A 12267-nucleotide genomic window follows, 5' to 3' on the forward strand; every position below is an offset into this window, starting at 1 on the left:
ACAGCAATTGATGCTTTCAAGGAACCAACCTGGTTCTGTTGATTTTCTTTATTGTATGCCTGTTTGCTAGGTCACTGATTTCAATCCACATCTTAATTTCCTTCTGCTTTCTTTGGGTTAAATTGGCTGATTTTTTTCTAGCTTCCTGAGATGAAAATTTAAATTACAGATTTATAAACTTTTTGCCTGATATTATTTACTTAAAGCTGTGACTCTCCCTCCAAGTAGTGCATTAGCTGTACCCCACAAATTCTGATATGTTGCAATTTTCGCTTCAAAACGTCTAATTCCCAGGGATTTCTCCTTTGAACTCTGGATTATTTAGAATTGTGCTATTAATTTTATTATATTGGAGAATTTTCTAGTTATCTTTTTGTTACTGGTTTCTGAAATAATTCCACTGTGGTCAGAGAACATACCCTGATTCCAAACCTTTTGCATTGTGCTAAGTCTTAGCCCTATGGCCCAGAACATGACCAACTGTGATGAATGTCAGGTGGACTTCAAAAGCTGCATTCTTCAGTTGTTGGGAACAGTGTTCTATCAATTGTCAACGAGGTCAATTATGTTGGTTAAGGGTACAGTTCAAATCTTCTATGCATTTGATTTTTTCTTGTCTATTTGTCCTAAAATTTACTAAGAGAGGTGTGTTAAAATCTCCCAACTGTTACTGTGGATTTTTCTGTGTCTCCTTTTGGCTCTGTCAATCTTTGCTTTATTTTATATCTATGTTATAAGGTACCTATGTATTTAAGGTGCTTATGTCTCCCTGTTGAATTGATCTTTTTATTTTTCTTCATCTTTAGTAATAATTCTTGCTTTAAACTTGTGTAATATTAATATGGCCTATTCCTAACTAGAAATATCAGTAATATTCCCTCCTTTACTCATAAGTAGAAGCTAGTATAGTTGATTTAAAAAGAGAGAGAGAGAGAGACCGCAGGCTGATTGTCTAAAATTGAATCCTGGCTCTCCCTCCCACTAGTTGTGTGACTTGGTGCAAGCCGCTTACTACCTCTGTGCCTCAGTTTCCTCATCTGTAAAATGAGGATAAAAACAGGGCTGTTTTGAGGATAAAATAAATATATGCAAAGCTCTTAGAACAGTGCCTGGTGCATTATGCACACTGCATTTGTTTGTTATATGATTAAAATCTACCTATGTCAGAAAGCAATTTCTTGGCTTGGGGTAAGGCTTGCTAGACACACACAGATCTTGTACGAATAATGGTGAGTCAATGGCCAAACCACGAACGCTGTTGTGGTGATGAGGGTGGGTGGAAGATCATCTGCTCTCTCACACTCCTGGGTACTCACCTGTGGAAAAGCCCTTTTGCTCCGAGCAGCACACCTCTATTTCCTGAATGAGTCAAATGTGTTGTCTGTTCTACCTCACTGTGGAGAAACTGGATGAGTCAGCGATCCAAACACCACATACTTAATCTCTGGTATAGCCAGGAAACTAGGGGAGCCCTGCTCCCACACAGCCACCCCAGGGCTCTTACTGGTGGCTATGAATCCATGGTGAACAGTCTGCTCTGGAAAGGTCAGAAGACAGCAAGTGCAAGGGGTATCGTAACTGTGGCACGTGATGGTGGAAATGTGTCTGCGTCTGAGGAGTGGCCCCATGCCAATGCTACGCCACACCGCGCAGATTCCTATGTGGAATCCGAGAGTCCTGCTGGGGGTGTTCTCATCTGTATCGGCTCTAATCCTCATGATAAATGACTGTTCTGAGATCCTGCTGTGTGTGTGTTTGTTTTCTACCACCTCCCCTGAAATTGCCTGCCAGGAATGTAAGAATTTCTAGCATTTTTGATACCAAGACCTATCAGCTATTGGTCAAAATTCTTCACTCTAAGGAACAGTGATCTGAAAGGGTTCTCTCAAAGGAAAATAAGACCACCACAATGGAATGACCAACTTCTGTTTTTGTTTTTTTTTTTACTGGCATGAGTGATGAGGAAAGAACTGAAAAGGCAAACTGAATTTCATGAAGGGCATTCTGAAGTAATATTGATGGAGTTAAAAGTATTTTATGCACTTAAAGTAAAAACATCTTTTCAACCACATAGGATCTTCAGGTGCCCTGCAACTAACTACAATTTAAAATTTACACATGACGTTGGGAGGGGGTGGGATCCGGAATGAGAAATTGCAGTAGCAGAGAAGCCCAGGAAAAATGAAAGGCCAGCATTAAAATCTGTGTGCTTCGTGGGGCTGATTACGGCTTGCCCCCCAGCAGGCTGCGGTGCAAAGGACACAGACTGTGGCGCTATTGTCCACGCATTCACTCTGCACTGTGTACTGAGCACTTACTGCTAATCCTCTCTAGGTTAGTCATGCTAGGGAACCTTCTGACGATTCTAGCTTTCCTTTCCCCAGCTGACATTTACGGAGCCCTTGCTCTGAGCCAGTGTCCTTCTAAGTCGTTCACGTGTATAGCAATGTGAAAGCTTACAGTAACTCTGTGAGGTACGCACTACAGTATTCTCCTCTTGCAGAAGTGGAAACTGAGGCACAGAGAGACTAATTAACTGGCTCAAGGTCACACAGCTGTGAAGAGGCAGAATAGAGATTCGAACCCTGGAAGTCTCACTCTAAACCACTAGTTGTGCAACTGAGGCAAGTTTCTCATTTATAAACTTCCCAGTTTGTCTGTAAATAGGGTTAATAATACCTACCTCACAGGATTCCCCACCCCCTCTGTTTTGAGGAGTAAATGAGTTCATGTATGTGAAGGACCTGCTGTAAGTGTTCATATCCTCCTAATTAATCACAGATTTCTTCGAGTCAGATGGGAATCATGTGGCTTATACAAAGCCTCAATGATAGAGATTTTAATTTTACAATTAAGTCCTGATTTTTGATATTTCAAGAAAACCTTTCCATAAAGGAATAGAAAAATCTCATCTTTTGGGACAAGCTAGTAAAGACAAATATGAGAATGTCTGATAATGAATGCTCCTTACACAAATGCATAGACCAAAAAACATCCAACACCATTTGTGAGCTAACCGCACAAGCTTCACAAATGTGGGAAGAATGGAGACACATACGCCATACTCCGCGTGGACACGAAGCAGTTTCCGAGGCTCAGGTAGGGCTCAGCTGGTGAGCCCCTCTTCTGGCCAAAGAGCAGAACATGCAGCGGGCATGAGGGTGGGATGAAGCATGGGGATGTAGTGGAGAGATAGGAAGACGAGGGACCTAGCCGCCCTGGCTTCGGGTTTGGTTCGATAGGTAGGGTTAAGGCGTGGTTCCCACGCTGTAGGCGGCGTGGGGTGTCTCTACCTACGGTGCTGTAGTTACTGCCATCTTGTAGGGCAGAAGTTTCTCCCAAAACGTGTTCCAGAAAATCTTACCACTAGACTCTAGCAGGTATCACACAGAGATAATGTATTCCATGCTCAAGTAATGATGGGGTTTCTGGTTAAACCAAATGAATTAGATTTCCTTAGTACAGGACTTCTCAAAATCTTTAATGGCAAAACATCCATATTGGGAACTATCCAAAAAAGAGATAAATTGTGCAGTGTTTCCTGAGCTAATGCACCAACAGAACCTTATCAGTGGGAAGCACTCAGCTTGATGGGAGGAAATGCCCCAAGGCAGTTGGAGAAAAGATACCCCATAAGGCTGGGGTGGTCTACACTTCCCACTTTGTATTGTATATCAGAACCTCCTGGAGGGCTTATGAAAACAGATTCCTGGGCCCGTACCCCATCATGAGTTTCTGACGGGGGTGGGCCTGAGAATCTGCATTTCTAGCAAGTTCCCAGGTGGTGCTGATGCCCCCTGTGAAGGGATCCCATTCTGAGAACCACCTCTTTAATGCATTCCTTAGTTGGATGGGGGCTTCCTAAAAGGGTTTTATGTCTTCTCAAAAACGACCACCCACAAAGGCAGAAAGGGTACATTAGGGAGGGTCCAAAGATGAAAAAAAAAAAAAACTTAAGAAAAATGGCAGATGTCTTCTAATTCTGCTATTGCATTTAGATCCACCTTATTATATTTTGGCAGATGGAAAAAAACCTTTTAATTTCGGATTCCTCCGCCTGCCTTTTGTTGTTAAAAACTCTTCTTGGTTCCCTTCCTGACTGCACATTTCTCAAGGTCAAGGACTGAGTGTTGGGTAGTTTTTATCTCCTGAGATGCCTATCACAAGGGTCTGTAAAGGAACACTTTGCTTCCGGAGCCAAATTCCTTTGTTTTCTTCTCACGTTAGGTAGAAAATTTCTGGCCAAACCACAACTCCAAATTTCCCCATTTGGCAAATAAATCTATAAACCCTTTAAATTAAGAGAACAGTAATTCTTCAAACTCGAAGTGCAAATCCAATAAGCACCCCAATCGACCAACGGAAGAGAAATTAAAGATGGTTTTGAAAGCAAAGTTTCAGGGGTGGTGTTTGCTCAGAGACAAAGCAACACAAACAACCATGTCCACGCAGGACTCCCGGTGAGGAAGGGCTCAGCGTCCATGGGGTCAAACAAACCATGTAGGCAGAAGAGAGAAAGAGGGGTGAGACGGGGACCCCCGCGGGGAATCGGGGAAGGAGGAGGAATCAGAAACAGGAGGAGGACACCCTTCTGTCTTTGTTCAGATGAGAGCACCAAGGCGGAAATTTACTAATCAGTTTGGGCTGGGGATATTGCTCAATGGATTTCCAAATAAATGCATAAAGCTTTTCCCCTTCCTTCCTGGACAGACACTGTAAAATCTGTAGCTTCCTCCCTCTCTGCATCTTTAGAGAAGTGGCCTAGAGTAACTCATTCCTGAAGGTCAGCCTCTCTTTAGGAAAAAGTGTGGCACCACCTCCCTTCTGGAAAGGTGTCTTCCAGCACGTGCAGGCACCATAGCGCATGCGCCAGACCATCGCAACTGATCGGGATGAATGCTCCGGGCTCCCTGGCGCCCTCTGCAGGAGGTGAAATGTCGGTGCACATCCCTACACAGTGACTTTTTAGGGGGTGCAGAAATAAACCGAGAGCCTAAATACTGTCTCCACCTAGAATCTGAAAAAGCGTCAGGCTGGGTGTAACGTCAAGCAACCTGATGGGCATTTAAATAGTTTTAAAAGGAACAGGACGCAGGAAATACTTGATGACAGGCAGCAGTTCCTTCTGATGCATAAAGCACGTTGCAAATGATACTTATAAATGAAATGCAACCATTTAGCTTTACTACTCTATAATGAATTCCTCATGCTACCATAATTTGCTGTAAAAATAAATATATGTTTTCCAGATGTCTACTCTGCTCTTGGCAGGTCTAAAATGGATTTATAATCAGCCTCATCTTGCTTGTTGTGATCAACACCACCACCTAATTTTTTTGTTCGGATCAACTGTGGAACTTCCAGATACCCATCCTCTGAAGCTTCAAAGTAAACTTCCTGGTTTTTGATCGGGGAAGCTGGCCTTCAGGAAGGGAAAAGCGTGTGGAACCTCACTGTGGAACTCGGAAGCTGTAATTCACAGCACACTTGGTCCTGGGTGGGTTCTGGTGCTGGGTGGCGTAGCCTACCCTGAGCGTGGCTTTCTGTTCTGGGGATGTGCCTGCTCCCTTCCTCGGGGTCACAGGATCACAGAGCAGTGGAAAGACAAAGTATCCGTGGGAGTCATGGGCTACCACAAGGTGCCCAGAATGAGGCCCGGACCTGAACACGTTTGATACCTCAATGGACAGAAGCTGGGAGCAGTCCTCTCAAAGCCTCAGGGGGTCTTCAGTGCTCTGTTGAGGCGGACTGCTGGGGGAGGCACCTGAATGGGCTCTGGCACTGTTTCCTGACAGGGGCAGAGGGGGTGCTCTGGCATTCTGTGGGAGTTAAATCTGCAACCTGTGCCCCCAGCCTGGACATTATAGGGTGGCCAGCAGTCCTGGTTCTGGCCCCCTGCCAGTAAAATACTCCCCAGACACTGGCACCCCAAAGTGCCCCCCACCTGTTTCCTAAAGCTGCTTCTGGAGGTGGTGGTCCCCATCTGTCAGAAAACCAGTGAGTGAAGCATGCCAGGTCCCTGTACTCCCACTGATCCTGGGGATCATTAGCCTGTGTCCAGAGGGGAAGCTGCTTCCTGGTGTCGCGGCCTGCAGTGACCTTCCACGGACACTAGCCCCTCACGCAAGTGCATGCCCCGGATAACAGCCTGCAGAGTCACGGGCAAATGTAGGCTGTTGGTATAAATTCCTGACAGCCCGTTATCCTCACCTCCAGGGCCTTCCCCTGGTGTGCCCATTAAATAAGACCCCCGTGGAGCTTACCAAAACCTTGCTCTTTCTGGTATGAATTGGCCAATACAAACCCAGGAACCACAAAGTATTCCACTCACAGACCCTCATTAAGGAATGTGCCCCACGTTCTGTCTCACCCTCTGCTTGCACTCACTTGGCCTTGAGCCCCAGCCTGCGGCCCCCTTGAGGCAGGCTGGCTGCTTCCTTGAGGACCTGTGAATAATAAACAACTCTATTTCCATTTCCCTTGTGATCTTCTGCTCAACTATCGGGCACCCCGCGGCTTTGCTGAACAAATATTAACAAAATCGGAATGTGCTCTGTTTGGTAACTGTGGGACATCAGGAGTCAGAATTACGTCCCCAGAGACTTTGTTTTTAAAAGTTATTTGCCTGAAAAGTACAGTGCCTGAAAAGCAGCTTGCCCTCTCATACAGATTTGGGTGTTCTTGTTCTGAACGCCGTGCCTGGGATAGTCTCCATTCAGGAGGACTTTGAGGAGATCTTTTATCCTCTTTAGGATAAAACAGTTAGAAGAAATTAGGCCAAGACTGGATGGGCAGCTCAATGGGAACCTGATGTTCCACCAGTAACATTAATGAATCTGAAAGACCCAGAAGGTACGAAGGTCAGTTTGACACGCTGTCATGGGGTCGTCCTGCAGGGAGCCACACATCTCTGTGGGTAGGGGTGGGGCTTCCCTAGACAGAAGTGGACCTTCCCACTGTCAGTCTCACTGGCAGAGGCTAATTCTGGGAGAAGACATGGCCGCCGCAGCAGTGGGCCCTGAGGTTCATACACCCTGGATGAAGGGGTGGAGTGGGTCCTAGATACCTGGCAGAAGCGGGTGGGCACCGTCTGCAATTGTGACATTGGTCTGGCCTGTCACTGTGCAGTTGTGAGCTGCTCTCTGGTTTAGACATCCTAATTCCTGAAAGGCCAGCAGTCGTAGCGGCATCGCACGCTGCAGCGTGGGCTTGCTGTACTGTGGACAGCTCAGCGGAGAACCAGTGCTGAGCTCCGGAGAGAAGGGCCTCTTCCAAGAAGGTGTAAGAGCAGCCAGCCACGTGTGGCCCTCAAAGCCATGGATGGCAGTTTGATGAGGAAGCAATGACAGTGGGCTGGGGGACACTCCAACAGCACCCCGGGGACCTGCACCACGACTGGGCAGCAGGGGGCTTGGTCATCACAGTGAGGGCCTCTTGCTTACATTCCCAGCATGTGAATGACACAGGAGTCAGCCTGGGCGGAAGGGCCAGAGACACCATCTCTCTGCCCTACACAACCTCTGTGCCTCCTTGCTCCCTGGTTCCGTCAGCCCGCGGGGGCCCCGCACTCCTGGGCACCCACCATCTCACCCCCTTCCCTCCTGCTTGGGTCCACCCTGCACATTCGCTGGCTTGATTCATTTCTGCTGGTGCTACGGAGCCGAGGGGAAGGATCACACCTGATAAATGGCCATTTCCCTTCCCTCCTGAGACGGTGAACAGCCTCGTACACTTAAGTGCTCAAGGAATACTTTTTCCTGGGTGAAGGACCCTAAGTTACTGCCTTGCACTCATGCTTCTTCCACTTTCCACACGGCCAAACACCAGAAAGGGACCGAGGAACGTGTGCACAAGACCATATGGAAAAGGGAATGGTTCCTTGAGGCCGAATGCAATTTTGAAGCTGAGGCTGGATACAACCAAATCTGGTGAGTCCTAACCTGTTCCAACTTGCCTGAAATACCTGGTTCCGGGTTTTTCGGTGGTGCTGCTATTCCTGGGGCTCTGGGTAGATTGGCCTTGTGGCCCCAGCCTGGCTGCCCAGTGGTCCCGGGTGCTGGTGGCATTTTAATGGCACGGGACCTGTCCCCAGAGCCCTGCGTCTGTCCACGATTCCAGGTGGTCCTGGCAACCTGGTGGAGATTCTCGGGCTCTGCATTTCCACGGGGTCAAGCCGGTTTTGGCTGGCTCAAGCTAGTTGTGAATGGTTTAAACCAGATGAAAGTAGTTCTTCTTGGATCAAACAGGCTTGCTTTTTAAAAAAATCTTGATTTAAACAAATTCCAACAGGCTCTGACTGGCTCAAACTAGTTTAAACTGGGGTAGCCTGGCACTGACTCATTCTGGTTAGATTTGATCCAGTGGTTCCTGGTGCCTGAAGCAAACCAGTTCGATCTAGCTTGAGCAGGATCAGCTGGTTCAAATGCATGAGACCGAGTCTGACCCATGCGGTACCACGAGGATCCCTATGTCCATGGAAATACGGGGATAAAGCTCACACTGGAGATGTAATGCTTAAAATGACATCCTTCCTCATCCTATCAGCTTTCCGAAGTTTATGTTCACATGTGCTTTTCCTTAAGACTGCCGTTAGGAACACCCCACATACACAGTATTGATACAGAAGGACTCTGGCACACTGTTTTTTCTGTTTAGAACTGTTGGCAGGTGCATTGTCCCAATCCTCGCTCCCCTGAACTCAGCACTAGATTCAGGAGGCGTGGGGAGACTGCCGAGGACAGCTCAGGCCCCTGCATCCACCCCTCGTGGCCACTCACCTTGATCCTGCTCACGGCTTCCTGGGCCTGCATCATGCGCACGTTTTTGGAGGGAGTTTTGTCTGACAGCAGCTGGGTGGAGCCCAGGTAATTGGCAGCAAAAATGATCCCATCGATCAAGTCCTCAGGGTCACAGGGTCCGGGAACTGTAACACACAGACCCAGGGTGGTGAGTGAAGCCACCCTGGGGTACGGCCCGAGCAGAGCCCCGACCGCGTAGCACCCTCCCCTCTGCTCGGCGCCAGCCCGGGCAGCCCCGTGCCGACACCCTGCCAAGTCTGAGGCATCTCCCTGCATCTGCCTTCACTCACCCCTCGCTTTCAAAGGGAAAGAACAATTTCTTCTTAATCCACATCGCCCAGGCCATTTACTGTGAGAAGTGATGTGTTTATTTAAATATGAAACATAAAGTCAGTGACAAAGGATGCTGTTTCTCCTGTTAGACTCCTGTGAGAGCTCTTTGGGGACAAAGACCACGTCATGTTCCTCTTTGGCTCTCATGTCTAATCTGTGTCTGTCACCCAGTGGGTGTCAAATAAATGGGTACCAGACATGTGCTAGGGGAGCAGGGAGGATGCTTTATTAGAGAACCTCATTTTATAACAGTTCCTTCACCTGCCACCATCTGCCTCTCTCTCTTCCGTTGTAGCCATAATGGGGAAACCAAACCTGATTAATCAGAAAAGGGGGTATTTGCCTCAGAAAGTCCGGATTCCTTCAATGACCTCTGACCCCAATTCTGCGGGGCAGATGACATTACCCCAAAGCCGGAGTCTCCTCCTGCCGAACTTGCTGACTTATAGGCTCTCGTGTTCCCGGCGTGCATCCACATGCAGATCAATTCCAAGGAAAGTCAGAATTTTCTGTTCTCAACTGACCAGCCTTTGAAATCAAATCTTACTTTTAAAATATTTAAAATGGGGGCTGATTCTGACCGTAAACATCTACAAACCCTACTTGAAATTAAAACATGTCTGGGACTAATACATAACTTTATAACAGATGCACCAAGAAAGGCTTTTAATTCTACAATGAAAACATATGTATTTTCTTTGGCCTGACTGCCATATTTGGGGAGATTAAAATATACGTTTTAACCTACTGTTCAAACCTCAGGCTCTTAAATTAGATAACTGGAAATGGAAACAATTTGCTTTTTCCTTTTGGAAGGCTAATCTGAAATGATTTTTATTTTTATCCCCCAACATCGAGCTCATCTTGAGTTTAACCAGCTGCTTCCCATGATAAGCTACTTATCAGGGTACAATCTTAAAATAATCTGATCATTTCTCTAAAGCCAAGGCGGTGGTTGAAACAAAGAAATTAACAGCGTTTTAGGAAAGGTATTCACAAAACATCCGTGTAGTGAATAAATAAGGAAACCTGTTATTTGCCTTTTTCTAGATCTTTTCGAGAAAGGTTTCTGGACAGTGAGTGGTACGCAGTCAATCTGCCTCCTATGGGCCCATAATTCACCTTCTCAACAGTCACACGCTTCCCGCCCTGAAACTTTCCTAGAGGTGAAAAGGATTTAGGGTATGTCCAAAAGACGGTTTTGGATGTAGAGCAGGGAAGTGCTTCTAGCCAAAATAAAAAAATGGGCAGATTTGCACCCACATTGCACTTTGTAAAAAGTAAAAGATTATCAGTCTCTTATCATAAATTCCTGCGATGGGTTTACAGTGTTACTTAAACATAATCCTTTTTGCCCAACCAGGCACTGAGGAAAAAAGATCTCCTCTGGGATAGTAACTTTTAAAAACCTTCCATTTGTTTTGTGAAAATAACGAATCTTCAAAGAAAAATAAGAATTAATGACATACTTTTCTCTGGGCTTTCCGGTATTGTATATTCATCTCTGGGTTGACTCTATTCCCTGAAAAGGGTCCGTCTTCAACCATCATAAGTGTGGCTATGAAGACAGGGGTAAGAGCAATCCAAATAATATTTAAACAACTGCATAAATGTCAACCAGAAGAGAGACAGAAATACTGGACCTAAATACGCTATACGTTTGAGATATGCTCTTATGCCGTTTATCCTCCAGGGAAATTGATCATAATCACTGCCACCAGATCACACCTGGGGGAAAAAGCCCTAAGTCCATAACTTCATTGTAACGTATGTTTTAAAAGTTAAAAAATTGAACATTATAATGGTCCTAAGTCGAAGAACTGCAGTTTCTTTTTGGCGTCTGAGAACGTGTGTTTCCTTCCGGGGAGGCCTCTGTGTTGCTCTGCCGGTGAACAAGCACACACGTGTCATCGTCACACTCACGTGAATGCTGAGTCTGGAGGAATGACTATGAAGAATGGAGTTTCCAAACTCCTGGAACTCCCCGAGGAGTAGTCGCGGAATTCTGGAGCCTTGCAAAAGTGGCACAAGTAATTTACAGGTCACTCAAGGAAGAGACCTGAGTAACTGAACCAAACCTATGCACCTGACCTAAGCTTCAGGACTGTGGGGTCAGGAAGGTGTGTGAATCCAGGTGATTCGCTCTCAGGCGGTGGGGACACACCAACTGTTCATGCACAGGATCCAAGGGCCATACAGAGCCTCAAAGTGGTGTCTGGGTATTCTCTCATCTCCAGAAAATTCTCTTTCAAGGAAATAACCATCTACCCTGCCTGAAAAAGCATCTACCACCCTCTCTGGCAGAGGATTGGTGGCACCCTTAGCTAAAGAGTGCCTTTGCGTGGGTGAAGAATAGGCACTCCATTTGTGTGGCCTGATCTCAAGCTGGGGTGCCTAGCATGGGCTAAGTTCTGGCCCCACCAGACCTCCTGACTGCATGCTCTTGAATAGTGAATAACCTGCACAACCATATGTGGCCACCCTGCACAGAATACCATTTACCAGGAGAGCTGTGGCATCAGACTGTCAGCTCACAGCATGGCACTGATACTCGCCAACTGTGCCATCTCGGGAAAGTTGCCTACCTCATCTTGGGTAAGAACGCCTCAGTTCTCTCTTGCGTGACACAGGGTAGTAAGCCCACTTCACAAGACAGATGTGAGGATTCAATCAGTTATTATATGCAAAATGTGTATCTGGCACAGAGTAAAAGCTTGATAAATGTTATTATGCTTAACTCATCCAAGCAAGAGATGGGAATGATTGGGAAGGTCATTTTTTTCCCCTAAATTAAGAGGACCAAAGTGTCTCCCTTAAAGTTCATTCCCACTTGAATGGTCCTTGATGGATATTAAGAGGTGTCCTGGAGTGGAGATAAGGAGTCTTGAGTTCAGATGTCATATGACCGTCTCTAAGCTGGGAACAGCCCCCAGCCTCCCTGCAAGCTCAGGTCCTCATGGACAGAAGCAGCAAAGGTGAGGGGAGGATCTTTGACAGGCTCACGGCTATTGTTCTTTTAGTCTAAGATTCTAAGACTGTTAAGACTGTGAGTGAGTGACTTTGTGGTCTTTCTTCCCTACTAGGGTCTTATAGCCCAGTGCTTCAAATACCCAAAATGCTAGGAGATTCATGCATG

At 46.4% G+C, this 12267-nt stretch overlaps 1 protein-coding gene across 6 annotated transcripts in view; it reads right to left on the reverse strand.

Moving 5' to 3' along the window:
* The window catches only part of APBA1 (amyloid beta precursor protein binding family A member 1), a 194090-nt gene that overhangs the window by 21433 nt on the left and 160390 nt on the right, over positions 1–12267 (reverse strand). For all 6 annotated transcript variants that reach the window (XR_004621776.1, XM_034647205.1, XM_011219096.3 and 3 more), the window contains exon 5: positions 8778–8923. Coding sequence is in view for 5 of the 6 variants with exons in the window: in XM_034647205.1 (XP_034503096.1) it covers positions 8778–8923 (146 nt within the window). In the remaining variant the exon portion in view is untranslated. The remainder of the gene's footprint in view (positions 1–8777; positions 8924–12267) is intronic.

The sequence above is a fragment of the Ailuropoda melanoleuca genome, chromosome 17, assembly GCF_002007445.2.
Source record: "Ailuropoda melanoleuca isolate Jingjing chromosome 17, ASM200744v2, whole genome shotgun sequence".
In the NCBI taxonomy this organism is placed as follows: domain Eukaryota; kingdom Metazoa; phylum Chordata; class Mammalia; order Carnivora; family Ursidae; genus Ailuropoda; species Ailuropoda melanoleuca.